Source organism: Accipiter gentilis, chromosome 16 (assembly GCF_929443795.1).
Source record: "Accipiter gentilis chromosome 16, bAccGen1.1, whole genome shotgun sequence".
Classification (NCBI taxonomy): Eukaryota; Metazoa; Chordata; class Aves; order Accipitriformes; family Accipitridae; genus Astur; species Astur gentilis.
The window spans coordinates 14,146,290-14,159,467 of NC_064895.1; the positions used below are offsets into that span (position 1 = coordinate 14,146,290).

A 13,178-nucleotide genomic window follows, 5' to 3' on the forward strand; every position below is an offset into this window, starting at 1 on the left:
GGAGCAGATAAAAATCTTATTTTTTTAAATTATGCATGTTTTCTGAAATGTGCTTTCAGCCAACGTATGTAAATGTGTGGGCGGGTTAGGCCCCCAACACCGTATTATCCGTGCTGCTGCTCCCCGCGGGCCGGTTTTTAATGCAGATCTCGGCCGCTGCCCGCGCGTTTACCGCCGCAGACGAAGCGGCGAGGCCTCCTCTTCCTCCTCTTCCTCCTCCTCTTCCTCCTCCTCCTCCTCGCCCGGCGGACGTCCGGCGGCGGCCATGGCGCTGGCGGAGACGGGCGCTCGCGGGAGGCTGCTGCTCTGGCCCCGCGTCGTCCTCTTCGGAGACTCCATCACTGAGGTAGCGGTCCTGCGGCAGCCCCGAGGGGGCCGCGCCGCCACCCCTGGCCGCGGGGCCGCCGGGGTCGCCGCGCCGCCCTGAGCGGGACCGGCGGGCTCCGCCGTTCCCGCCTGCAGCGGCGGAGCCCCATGAACGTCCCCGTTCCTCCTACCGGGGGCGGACTGAGCCCCGGTGTCCCTTGGAGGCCACGCCAGCAGCAGCCCGGCGTTGGGCCGAGCGCCTGGGCCAAGCACAGGGCCTTACTCGACGCTAATTTTTAAGGGAAAAGGAGCAGCCGGCGGCTGGAGCGGGAGAGGATCTGTGTGTCCTAGTGTGGGGCCCCCAGCCTCGCCTCGCCTTGCCTTGCCTTGCCTCACCTCGCCGGCCGGTCCCCACCTCGGCTGGCGCAGGAGAAGCCTGTCCGGCGGGATCACGGTGACAGAGCCCCTGAGCCACTCTCCTCAGGGGCTGCCAGAGCAGGCCGGCCGCCGTGGCAGCCTGCGGTCAGGCAGCCGGGGGAACTGCTCTCAAAACCCGCTTTGACAGAGGCTGGCCGGCATGGCGGATGGCGGCAATCGGCCTGGCACCGTGAGGCGGGAAGGAGACCGGTGGAACAGGAGTGCAGCCCAGCATAGTTACCTCCCTGCTGGATCTCCCACAAGAGCGCTCCAGGAGCTTTCATACCTGATGGCCTGTTATGAGATTTAGAGCCTTTTTGCAGAAATTCATAAAGTACCTGTGTTATAAGTGTGATCTGGTAAAAGTCTAGCTTCTGGTATTTTGGTGGCAGTGTCATTTTCCAGAGAGGGACGACAGCCTGTTGTCTGTATTGACCCCCACGCTCTCCCCGTCCCAGCTCCTGGTGTGTCTCTGTGCAGCTCCCTGCATCGAGCTCGCTCGCCTGCCCCGGAGGCACGTTCTGCGTTGATATGACCAGGCCGTGGCTTGGTGAATGTCTCCTTTGAGGCAGCAGCAGCTTTTTAGTTTTTATTTTGTGTTCCTGCTTTCTGTTGCATGGGTTGCGTGGTGGAGTGGGTCACAGAGCTGCTCTGATGAGAAAAGATTTGGCTGAAGAGAAAGGTTATCTTTAATGGGAGATCAGTTGTCTAAGCTGACTCACTGCGCAGCATTATAACAGGGAGGATGGTGCAGCAGTGGGAATAAGAAGGGATTCATTTTTCCACTACTAGAAGAGGTAGGTTTTGAACTGCACTCCAAAGCAGCATGTGCTCTCAGAATGAAGGTGCAATGAAAGGATCTTAGAAATAAGTTAGAAAATTACAAGGAGAAAAAAAAAAGCTTCACTGGCCAAAATGGAACTACAGCCTGACAGCAGTCAGTTTTGATTACAAAGGGACCACAGGGTCCGTCCCTCTGTAGGTACGGTTCCATATTGCCTTTGATGCCAGCCATGCATCTAGGTAAGACCGGGGGTGTTTGATCTCTGCAGGGACAGGGCAGGCTGGGAGGGAGGAAGTGCTGCTGCAGCAGTGCCAGAGGCCCTGCATTAAAAGCTCTTGAGGAGGGAAGGTGCCAGGGGTGGGACTGACCTGCTGGCGACGGAGTTCTTCCAGTGAGGGTCTAACAGTTTTCCTTGCTTTCAGTTCTCCTTCCAGGAAAATGGCTGGGGGTCGTCCCTTGCCGAGAGACTGGTCAGGTAAGAGCTTAAATTTCAAAACTGATTTCTAGCATGCAAGAAGTCATGCAGCTTTTCTAAAAGTAAACCAACAAAGTTAATATTTAATCTATATTTATTTATTAACATTTGTTTATTTATTGAAGTGGAACTGCCTTAGTGGTAACCTGCCCAGTACTAGTGGAAATACTAATTGACTGTTTCTTTCTGCTCAAAGCCTGAGTGGAAAGAAAAAAATCCTTAGTGGTTGTCAAGATTGTTGTTCTGGTTTCATAGTCTAAGTGACAGGTAAATGCTACACATGCAATCTATGCATGCACTTTCAAAACATAAAGTTATAATCCCACTGAAAACTCCTGTGACATCTCATTGTTTCTGAGAGGGATGGAGGCAGGTATCCTGACAGAATGGTTCAAAACTTTCCAAGTTTTGTTCTGGTGGGAAGAGAAGAGATGTTCTTTTTTATATGTGTCTCTGTTTCAGAAAATGTGATGTTGTGAACCGTGGGGTCTCGGGGTACAACACCAGATGGGCTAAATTGATCCTTCCAAGACTGATCACTAGAAGCACTAGTGCTGAGAGTACTGTTGCGGTTACTATTTTCTTTGGAGCTAATGACAGTGCTTTGAAAGGTATGATAGCTTGCCTTTTTTTTTTTCTTTTCCCCATGATCTGTTCTCTTAAGGCAGTTTTACAGTTTAGCAGAAAAGGCAGAATATTACACGGACTTTTCCTGCTGCTTCTCTGTGAACCAGTTGCCCTCTTTTCATTTTTAGAGTTGATTGTTTTCAGCCATTTTATTTGTATTTAAACTGTGCAGTGCCTTCTATTTCTTTCCCTCTCACCAAGTTTTAATATTAGAAGTAAATTTCAGGGTGCTCGAGAGTTAGTCGTATATCCATCACCTAAAATTGGAGTTGGGCATCTAGCTGATTTTTCTGCCTTTAAAGCAGTCTGATGAGTTCTTAGAAGACAGGTTGAAGAAATGAGGGAAGGTAGCATTTGGATTCTCTTTAAGATAAGCATAGCAGCACGCAGAGCTAGTCTAATCAAAATGGTAACATTGGTGCGTGAAGGACTGACTGTATGTCCATGGGAACTCTCTGTATCCAAGAGAGTTAAAAGTCTTAGGTTTTGTTTCAGATGAGGTTTGAGGAGATTATGTGATTTAATAGTAAGATACAGAGTTGTAAGAAAAAGCATCTTAAAAAAAAAAAAGGTGATTTCTGTCCCCCGTCCCCCCCCTCCCCCCGCCCGTGCCTTCTTTGCTCTAGTTGGAAGTGCTGTGTTTAAACTCTTGATTTGTCTGCTTTGGATATTGAGGAACGGCATTTTCCTACCACACCTCCTGAACCAATGGTTGAGATTAACTGCATACTGAAAATGAGTGCCCACATTCATACGCTGTGTAAAAAGCACGTTATGTTGTCTAATAAATCTGTAAGCAGTTTAACATCACTAATGCATGTGCTCCATCCCCTAACAGATCTGAACCCTAAGCAACATGTTCCTTTGGAGGAATATTCTGCGAATTTGAAAAGCATGATACAGTATCTGAAGTCAGTAGACATTACTGAAGACAGGATTATTTTGATAACACCACCACCTCTTCAGGAATCGGCTTGGGAAAAGGAGTGTCTTGCCAAAGGTAAAAGAATGATACAGAGGGGCAGAATTTCTGCATTTTACCGGCAAAGTGTAAATTACTGATCCCAGGCTGACAGATGATTAGCTTCATGCTTGTACCAGATTGCAGTCATGTTCTTTGAGTTGATGGAAAAGGACTGCTAGCTGTTTTGCTAAAGAGCTTTTGGATAAGGTCGTGGAGTAACTACTAACTAGATAGTAACGTCCTTTCACAAGTGTTGATTGATCTGTTAGTGCATAAAACTGACAGAAGCTCTTTGAGAACATAGGCTTCGTGGAGATGTCCTAGGCAGACTACTATGTCATGTCCTAGCACCTTCCAAAATAACATGAACAATGGAAGAAATTTTGGCATTGTGTGCCTTAGAAAATTTTATAATAGTCACAGCATATTTCACGTCTATTTAGATAAGCAGTAATATCCTAGCCAGGTTTATTTTAAATTTTAAAAAACCCTAGAGAATATCATATTCTAAGGATGCTAATAAAAGTACCTGAAAAAGAAGCAGAAGGTGATTAAATGATTTCTCATTATGTTGTTCAAGCTAACTCTAAAAATAGAGACATAACAGCACCGCTTATTTCACATTACTCAGCTGGTGGAAATTGCCATAATCCCACTGACTCCAGCAGTGACCGTTTATACCTCCTGAGAGCATGTCCTCTTTTCCATTGGGACAGCTTGTCCGGTTCTTGCGCATTTATAAAAGACTTGTGAGTTAGATTCAGGTAAATACGCAGCTGTCACTGAGTTGTGTGCTCAGTTAAAGCGGTAACATTTTGAAGATGACCTCATGTTCAAACTGCATTAAATTAGACTATGTTATTGCATGACTTTGCATTAGGAGGCTTTGGTGTGTGGCAGTGATCACTGTGCAAAACAGGTTTTGAATATATGGACTTTCAGTCTCATCCAGCAGGGCAGTTTTTATATTTAATTTGGAAAAGGAGAGGAAGTCCTGGGGTAATACTCACAAATTGTGTAAGACAGTAGCAGCTGTAGCAGGTCAGATCAAACATCAGACACGGCCAGTACTGTATATCTGACAGTGGTACATCCTTGGATAGGGCAAAAGGGATCGGTCAGGGGCAGAGCAGCCCTTCCTGGTGTGTGTGCCCAGCTCCCACTTAAGCTGCTACAGGTGTAGTTTGCAAAACATGCACCCGTATTGTCCTGAAGGTCTGTGAATGCTGCTTATCTGGCTCCTAGCTATCAAGTAATGCTTTTAAAATATTGCTTATTCATTTTCATCTTAAAGCTATCCTTTTTATGGGGTAGGTAGGGAGGAAACTTGCATTTACAGTGTTGAATCTGCCAGCATCTGTCTAAAAGAGATTGCTGTGTAGGGATGGAACAAAAGACACAGTGATCTCAGACCGTAGACCACAAATAAAGTATTGTGGGCACAGTAAACAGCAATATCGGTTCATCTGCCCTCAACTAGTATCCAGGAGAAATGTTCTGCTTATTTCTAGTTTTGTTGGATAGATATCAGAGCAAAGGAGAGATGTGAAACAAGGGGATGATGGTGTTCACAGGAACATTAATCCAGGTGCGAAAAGAAACTCAGCTTCCAAATGAGTGCTGTAGGAGACAGTCAAAGGCCTTACTAAAGTCAGAGCTGTTCATCATCTGTGTAGCCATCATTTCATCAGAGAAGGCAGCTGAGTTGATCAAGCACTATCTGGCTTTGCTAAATTCGTGTTGATAGTTCCTTCTTGTCCTTCGTGGGTTTGGAAATGAATCCCAAGAGGACGTAACCCCACTGTCTTTCCCAGCACTGAGGTGAAGCTGAGTGATCAACAGTTCCCTGGGTCCTTTTTCTTGCCTTTCTTAAAAATGGGTATAACATTAACCTTCTTCCAGTCACCATGAGTCTCCCGTTAGCCATGAATTTTTGTAGGTGGTAGGCATTGACCTCACCAATTCAACAGGCAGCTCCTTCAGATCAGTCCCATGCACCCAGATATATCTGGTGTCTCCAAGTATCCTGTAACCCATTGCTCCCCACTGTTGGCTGTCCTCCATTCCGAGCTGGGTGAGCACATGCAGGTTGGGATAGATCACTAGGTTGCCTCCCTGGTTCCTCAGGAGATCTTCATATTCCCTGAGCTTCCTTTGGCTGCTGCTCTTAGCTTATAGACTGAGCAGGTGCTCCTACAGAGCTGCACACTGAGAGCAGGCATGTGCTTCCAGCAATGGAAGAGGAGATGAAACAATCAAGAAGTAACCCTAATGATGAAAGAAAAGGCAAAGGGAGAATAAGAAATTATCAGCTCTGCTAGATGAGAAGTCATAGAAAGGGAAAGGGACAGGATTGCAGGACCTCACCTGGCGGGGTGAGGCTGTGATCAATACAGGGAATTTGGCAACAAAGGGAGCTCTGCGTGGTGGAGGCTGAGTGAGCTGAAGGGCCAGTCAGTCTATGGGAGAGTTGAACCAGGAAGAAAGTTGAAGAAAGCAAGAATTAGGAAAGGTACTGTGGTGGGGAGGGACCGGTGAGGCTGCCAAGGGTATTTTTATGATGACAAGAAATGATGGGATGAAAGAGGTGGCAGTGTGAAGAAGTGGGAATCATCAGATGCAAGGAGGGAGTAGCGCAGGAGTTGATGAATTGCATTGTAGGTACCACTAAAAGAAAAACAACGTAACTTAATAATACCCTGCCCCAAAGTTTGACCATGGTCTGTGCAAAACTGCTGGCTTACAGTAGCTGGCACCAAGCATGTACCGAATGTCCAGCGCCCAGTATAACTGCACGCATAAATGTAGCAGTCATGAGTGCTAGTAAAGCTTTGGACCTAAACATACCCCAGTTTTACCAGCACTTTAACAATGAGGAGACTGCTGCAAGGAGATGTTAAACGTCAGATGTCATCCAGGAGGTGGAAGGCAAGCTTGTAAATAGATTTACATTAACTTTATTCTACATGCTAGTAGCAGGTGTATGAGGAGTTTTATATCTATGCACTGATTTCACCTGAACCTTGCCAGAAGGTGAAAGCTGTGTGCTTGTTGCTGTTGCCTCTGTCTAACATATTTCACATGCCTCAAAAACAAAAGGTGCCCTGAAAGAGACTAAATGAGCTATAGCTTCCAGCCACTTAAATTGAGCTGCTTCGGATTTAGTTTGTAATTGATTATATCTGCACATCATGTGTACCACAGAAGACTGAAATCAAGCTGTATCAATTGCAATTGCGAAATGTCTTCTTTGTTTCTGATTGATAGGTGACAAATTAAATCGCCATAATGCCACCACTGGGGAATATGCCCAGGCCTGTGTTCAGGTAGCAAGGGACTGTGGAACAGATGTACTTGACCTCTGGACAATGATGCAAAAAGATGAGGTATGATGACATGAGAAAGACTTTGAAACTGTCATGAATTGTGAAATGCATCATTTAGCATAGAGGAACCAGTAGTGCTGCATTATCACTGAAATGATACAAAATACATCCAAATTACACTTTGGGGAAGGAAAAAAATAATCCAGAATGCTTCATAGTGGGCTACAAGAAATAAAGCTTAATACCTGGCCCTTATATTTGGTTAGCAAATGTCCCCTGAATGATTACATGTAAATAACCTTTTCCTTGGACTTTGAATCATGGAATAGTTTTGGTTGGAAGGGGCCTCTGGAGGCACCTAGTCCAACCCACTGCACAGCGCTGGGTTGACTTCAAAGTTAGATCAGGTTGCATGGGTACCTTGCTGGTGCTTCTGACCAAATACCCAAACTTGTCCATGTGACAGAAATTGCAAACTTTTCCTGTAAGCGGATAACTCCAGTTTGGGCACTGAATCTTTTCTCTCTCCTGTGCTCCCTGGTATGGTAGGCTGTTCAATAGTGCAGCAGATTCAATATTTTGATTGCATCACTTAATCCTGTGATCTTTTCATGATGAATAGCAGTGACTTTGGCAATCAGAACATTCTCTTAATATTTTAATACAGACAGTGAAAAATAAAACCAGTATATATACCAGCTGGCTTTGAAGAACTTAACTTAAAAATTACTGAAGACCTTCTATTTGCAACTAGCAAACACATTAATGCATGGTTTTAACCTCCCCTGTAGGATTTTTCTTCCTATTTGTCTGATGGTCTTCATTTATCGACAAAAGGCAACAGCTTTCTAGCAGCACAACTTTGGTCACGCCTGGAAAAAAACCTGTCTGCTCTTCCTTCACTGCTTCCTTATTGGCGTGACGTGAACCACACAAACCCCGAGGCCAGTCTTCTGTGAGATCCCCTGCAGTAAGGACAAGCCTGACAAAGCCATTCTGTTTACAAACAGCCAGTATCCAGCAACACAGTACTTGGGGAACAGGGTAGTGGGGAGTCCCCTGTCAATACTCTTCTGTGCACCCTTCTCTTGGTCTGTGGGAGAATAAAGGTGAGACCACTCAGGGTCCCTAATGGGGTGGTTTGTCTGCATGCTGCTTGTGCTGGTAGTTTGAACATTTGTGGGGTTGAGCAGCTCTTTGCGTGGAAGGCTTGGAGGAGAGCAAGTCTCGGCTGCCCTGTGACCAAGGGACAGAGGCTGCCCTGAGGAGTTCCTGGCCCAGCTGAGCATTGGGGACTACACTTTGATTATACCATCTACTAGCTTTAAACACCTAGGATCTGATAAGAGGCAGTAGCATAGAGTTTGTCATGAGCCATTCATGTCAGTCCAGATTAATTTATTTGGATGTAATACAGGAGTAAAAGCCATTATCTGAGCTTTCACAAGGCTTTTGGTAGCGATATAGTTCAGAGCAGGGTTTTTTAAGTTAAACTTACTTTGGCACCAGCTTCTCTATACCTGGCTTTTGTATATAGACACAGATTTCAAAGAAGCAGTGCATGTTCTTGGGTAGTACAAAACTGGTGATGCACGTGCTCATTTTGAGGTTGGAGCTTGAAGAAACGACTAGAAAGGGTCTGCATCTCTGCTGACAAAGCTGCACCATTTATCATTTGCTATCAAGTTAAGGAGACCTTTCAAGTGTGCTTTTGTACTCATCTATAATTTAACAACTGATGTAACAGATGAGAATGGCATACTATGTATAGTGACAAAACTACCTTTACAAACTGCAAAAGATTACCTGAAACCTAGGTGGATTTCAACAAGCATGGAGAAAAAGCAGTTTGGGAAAAAATTGGGTGACCAGCCAGATAGCAGCAGAAATGAGGGTACTACTGGGCCATGGATTAAAAACAAATAGTAATAGTAAATAGTGTATCACAGCAAATAAAACTCCTACATAATTCTGGACTGTATTAACAGTTACATTGGCACAAAACAAAGATGAGGCCAATAGTGATGTATGTATTGCACGTGGGGCAAGATGGAGACTGACGAGAGAGCATCAAGCTGTTCGGTGTTGTTAGCACCATGAGTCTGCCTTTGCTTTGTTTAAGACAAGCTGACCAAAACCTGTCCTGTCATCTACTGTGTTATAAACTGGAGCATAAGTAGTGATTTTTCATGTGCCTGAAGCTAGACCACACACTGATTTATAAATATTTATGAATATTAAACTGGACTGTCCTTTCTGTAATAAATGCTTACAGTAAAGCAGAAGGGGCTTCCTGTGGAAGCTGTAGCTACAGTAGTTTGTAGTTACAAAGAAACTGCATGAGAACTGTTTTGACAGTTTCTGGAATACAGCTCAGATTGGTGGATGGGTTCTGTGATGTCCAAGGACTGCTCCAAACCTCTATTTTCATGCTCCCAAGCACCTGCCACTGCCTCATTTTCACCTGGGAAGTAAAGACCTTAGTGCTGAGAACACATACTTACAGACATGCTACCTGGAAAGGCATTTGAGCACACAGCCATACCTTAGGTACAAATTTCGCTGTCAGAACTGACCGTAATTGACAGGACAGGGGGCAAGACCAACTCCATCCCCTCTGGGAAGCAGTGCAGCCCCACAGGCTCCACAGGCTCATGCTCAGGGTCCAGCCTCCACAGCAGCCACATTTCAGAGGGGAGCAGTTAGAAATAAATGACTCAAGCCTGGCTGCATCCCAGACTTCTAACTGCACAGAAACAGCTTTGTTTACTATTTTTTTTTAATATAAAAAGCTTTTATTGTATTGGGAATTAAATTAACTCCTCACACATATACTTTGCACTGAGTCAAAAAAAGAAAACCCAAACAAAACAAAACAAACCCCAAAGTTCAAAACCAGTACATAAAACACAATAGCTAGTCAGATACGAATACCGTAAGGCACACATTCAAGTATTAGTGTAACAAGTATCCTTGGGTGGGGAGGAGAGGGGGGTACTCCCACAATCCTTTCAGCACAGGTTTGGTTCCTTTCCCCTCACATTTAAAAACACAAAGGCTTTTCCACAGCTGCAGTTCCCCTGTAGCTGAGTGCAGGCTTGTAACAGTTAAAATGGTTCTACTGTTGGTGACATTTTATGTCAGTTTTATCAACAGATCATGGGAGAAAACCAATGCAGGCTTAAGATGCTGCTTTACTGTCATGAGTGTTGCTCTGACTCCACTGCATCAGTCTATCTGCTACTAAGCTAAAACAACACTTGTGCCATTCCCAGCTCGCCTTGCAGATCTCCAAGTGAATCAAAGTAGAGAACACCATCAGATTACCAACTTTTAACATCACATTGTACTGTGTGGGAATTTGAAGTCATGAAGTCTCCTCCCAATACTTGCCCTGTAAGTTTAACAAAAGTTTATTTCTTTTTTCATTAAATTCACAATTGTTTTTAAACAAATGCCCCCCCCCCCCTGCAGTGGAGTGAATTTCCCCCCACACCATTTATTTATGTAGTAGGAGCTTCCAAAGGCCGCACAGATGCTGAAAACTGAGGCTCACCTCTTTGAACATCTCAAAAATAGTGTTAACCATTTCAAAATAACATTCGGAAAAACATTTCTGCACCGAAACAACTACTGTAAACAGTTCATTAAAGCAATCCTCATCCACATAAATGATTTCTCCCCTTACACTTCCTTCTACCAGACACCTGCAACATGCAAGCCTCTTCATGCAGAGTGGGGAACTCCCAAGGAAAGCCTTTCTCTGCCACGAAGACAAAGACAACCTCAGTACTAGAGACAAAAGAGTTTCATGCTGGAGGAGCATTTCATTTTTAACAGCCTCTCTATGATCCTTTTATTTATTTAGAAGCTGTATATCTTAAGTTGCTTGATTCCAATTATGCATCTTCATTCAATGCTGTGCAACTATTTTTATCTGTTTCATTACTCTTGTGTTGTTCTGAAGTCATCTGTTTAGGCTTTGCTTACATGTACCTTAAATTGCTAAATGATCTACTCTATATGGAACATAATGCAGTGTTTTCATTTTGTTTTTAAAAGTCCCTTAATTTTGTCTATCAGTGCTGTCAGACTACAAAATATTAAATTATAAAAAAGGCTGATATACATAATCCAATATCCAGCAGGATATTTGGTTTTGCACCACAGGCTGAAGGAAATGTTGAAGGTCAAGGGAATAGAAAAACAAATCCAATAAGCTTCAAAAACAAGCCAGTTTTAGTTTGGATTTTCCTTTTTAAAAGATATAATGCTCTAATAAATGTAATTTAAGGAAGGTCATACACATGACCAGCATCTGCAGTAGGTCACTTCCTTATTTCTCCCACTCCCTCACAAAAATATATATACATATATTTATATTTATATAAATGAAATGGTTTCAGATCCTTGTTTTGCAGACACAAGTCATGTTTAGAAGGCAGCAAGACACTAGCATTCTGTTTCTTTGCTGTCCACCCGGTTCTGGCGCTGTAGTTTAAAGGACGAAGCTTTCTCACTCCTAATGACAGGATGGTCTGTCAAGTCCTCAAAAGATTTGGCGGCTGAGCTGTTATTTGGGAAAGGGTCCTTCTCAAACCCGTCCTCGTCAATATGAGAGTCAGTGCTTGGGTCCTCCTGAATAGTGTCCATTCTTTGGTGGTCCTGTTTGGGTGCCGCAGCAACGGCAGGCACGGCCGTGATGGGCTGCAGAGGCTGGTGCCGGCTTGTTGACTGCGCCGTGGGGAAGGGCTTGATGATTCGAACAGAGGCAGAGTCCAGGCTGCTGAGCATCTCCACGTTCTGCAAAACACAAGCAGCCACATCACTGGGAAAAGCAACCAGTATCTAGTCCAGGGTTCAGTTTTTACACCCTTTTCAAAGGGAACAGGCAACAGGCACCATCTGAGGAGCACCTGCACTCCTGTTAGAACCGTTCAAAGGCTACTGTGTCCTCCCCTCCACTCCCAGCAGAGATGTGCCGACTGCCCTTGTGCCACTGCAGGTTACTCTGTGCTAGTCAGGCTGAACCCACTGCACTATGAAATTGAAAATCCAACTCCTTTTCCTCCACAGTAGATTTATACTTACACAGGAGCAAGGGAGCATCCAACAAAAGTAATTTGTTCCACTGTTTTTTCCTCATGAAATCAGCTACACTAAGCACTAAAGGCAGAAGGGCCCTTTTCTCTCTGCTTGTTCCTTCTCCATATAAAGCACCACAGGTGGCAGCCTCACTGGGACAGAGCAGATGACTCAGCCCCACCTCCTTGGGGCCCAACACTGCTTCGGCAAAACCTAGCACTGGAAATGCAGGGTCACACCGGATGACACTAAGAGCTCAGTGCAGGGAATCAGTCCAAAGTACACCTTACTCCCCTCTTCCAACCTGAGGAGTTCCCTGTTTCACATGCAAGAAGCTGCACTGAACACAGGGTCAAAGACTGGAGGGACCACTGTGATCACACCCAAATTCTACAACCCAGATTAACTTAAACCCCATTGATTTCTGCTTCTATCTGAGCATGGTTTGGAAAATACCCATACATTTCTGGGCAAAAAAAATCCCCATGCACCTTAGTAAATGCTAACATTGGGCAGGATGAGATGTTTACCTGCTACCAGTACTGCATTTCCCAACCACTTAATCCTCAGCAGATCCAAAAGACACAAGATTTGTTTGTTAAACTGTTCCTGGTGCAAGGAGCCCATTAACTATATCTGTGCTCTATTGCTACACCTCCTTCTGGGATGTTCTTGATTGAATTCAGGTATAAAACTTTAAGGTGACTTTTCTTATGGCATTCAAGACCAGCTATGGGGGACTTGAACTAAAATCGCTTTCAGTTACATCAAAGCAGATGACAGAGGCAATCTGCCTCAGCGGTCTTTGACTTTAGTATGCTTCCCCCAGTGGCTATACAAGAAGGAGCTCTGCAAGGCTTTTTTTTTCCCCTCCTGTTACAAAACAACACTTCCTTAATTGAATGTTTCAGTTATTAGTAATAATTGGGTTGTCAAAGCACTGGACAGGACACACACACAAAAAATATAATCTATGTCAGAAGGTGCCCTGTGCTGGACTGTAATTAAAATTTGTCTAGGCACTTTTTTGCTCTTCCCCTCTCCCAACTTGGTATCTACAAGGTGAGAAATGTTATTGTCGGGTCCCAGCTCTCCCATAAGCAACTGGAAGGCTTTAGCACATCTCACCACTAGGAGCTGACTCCTGCAAATGACCATTCTGCAGCAAAACCACCACATTTCGCAGAGATTTTT

General features: G+C 44.6%; 2 protein-coding genes across 5 annotated transcripts in view; one reads left to right on the forward strand and one right to left on the reverse strand.

Moving 5' to 3' along the window:
• The first annotated feature begins 247 nt into the window (after positions 1-247).
• Positions 248-8,049, forward strand: IAH1 (isoamyl acetate hydrolyzing esterase 1 (putative)). Its single transcript, XM_049818765.1, has 6 exons — positions 248-346; positions 1,930-1,982; positions 2,445-2,593; positions 3,448-3,609; positions 6,841-6,959; positions 7,691-8,049. The coding sequence occupies exons 1-6, from the start codon at positions 266-268 to the stop codon at positions 7,856-7,858; spliced, it is 732 nt and encodes a 243-aa protein (XP_049674722.1). The 5' UTR covers positions 248-265; the 3' UTR covers positions 7,859-8,049.
• Positions 8,050-10,356: 2,307 nt separating this feature from the next.
• Positions 10,357-13,178, reverse strand: part of ADAM17 (ADAM metallopeptidase domain 17) — a 37,165-nt gene continuing 34,343 nt past the window's right edge. For all 4 annotated transcript variants that reach the window (XM_049818757.1, XM_049818755.1, XM_049818756.1 and 1 more), the window contains one exon: positions 10,357-11,702. In XM_049818757.1, the coding sequence (XP_049674714.1) occupies positions 11,352-11,702 (351 nt within the window). In that variant the 3' untranslated portion in view covers positions 10,357-11,351. The remainder of the gene's footprint in view (positions 11,703-13,178) is intronic.

Bases quoted from the DNA above. Each gene is read 5' to 3' on its own strand.
- IAH1 (XM_049818765.1), top strand. From the start codon at position 266: ATGGCGCTGGCGGAGACGGGCGCTCGCGGGAGGCTGCTGCTCTGGCCC. The intron at 2,594-3,447 runs GTATGATAGCTT...ATCCCCTAACAG, and splicing joins TAATGACAGTGCTTTGAAAG to ATCTGAACCCTAAGCAACAT. The intron at 3,610-6,840 runs GTAAAAGAATGA...TCTGATTGATAG, and splicing joins AAAGGAGTGTCTTGCCAAAG to GTGACAAATTAAATCGCCAT.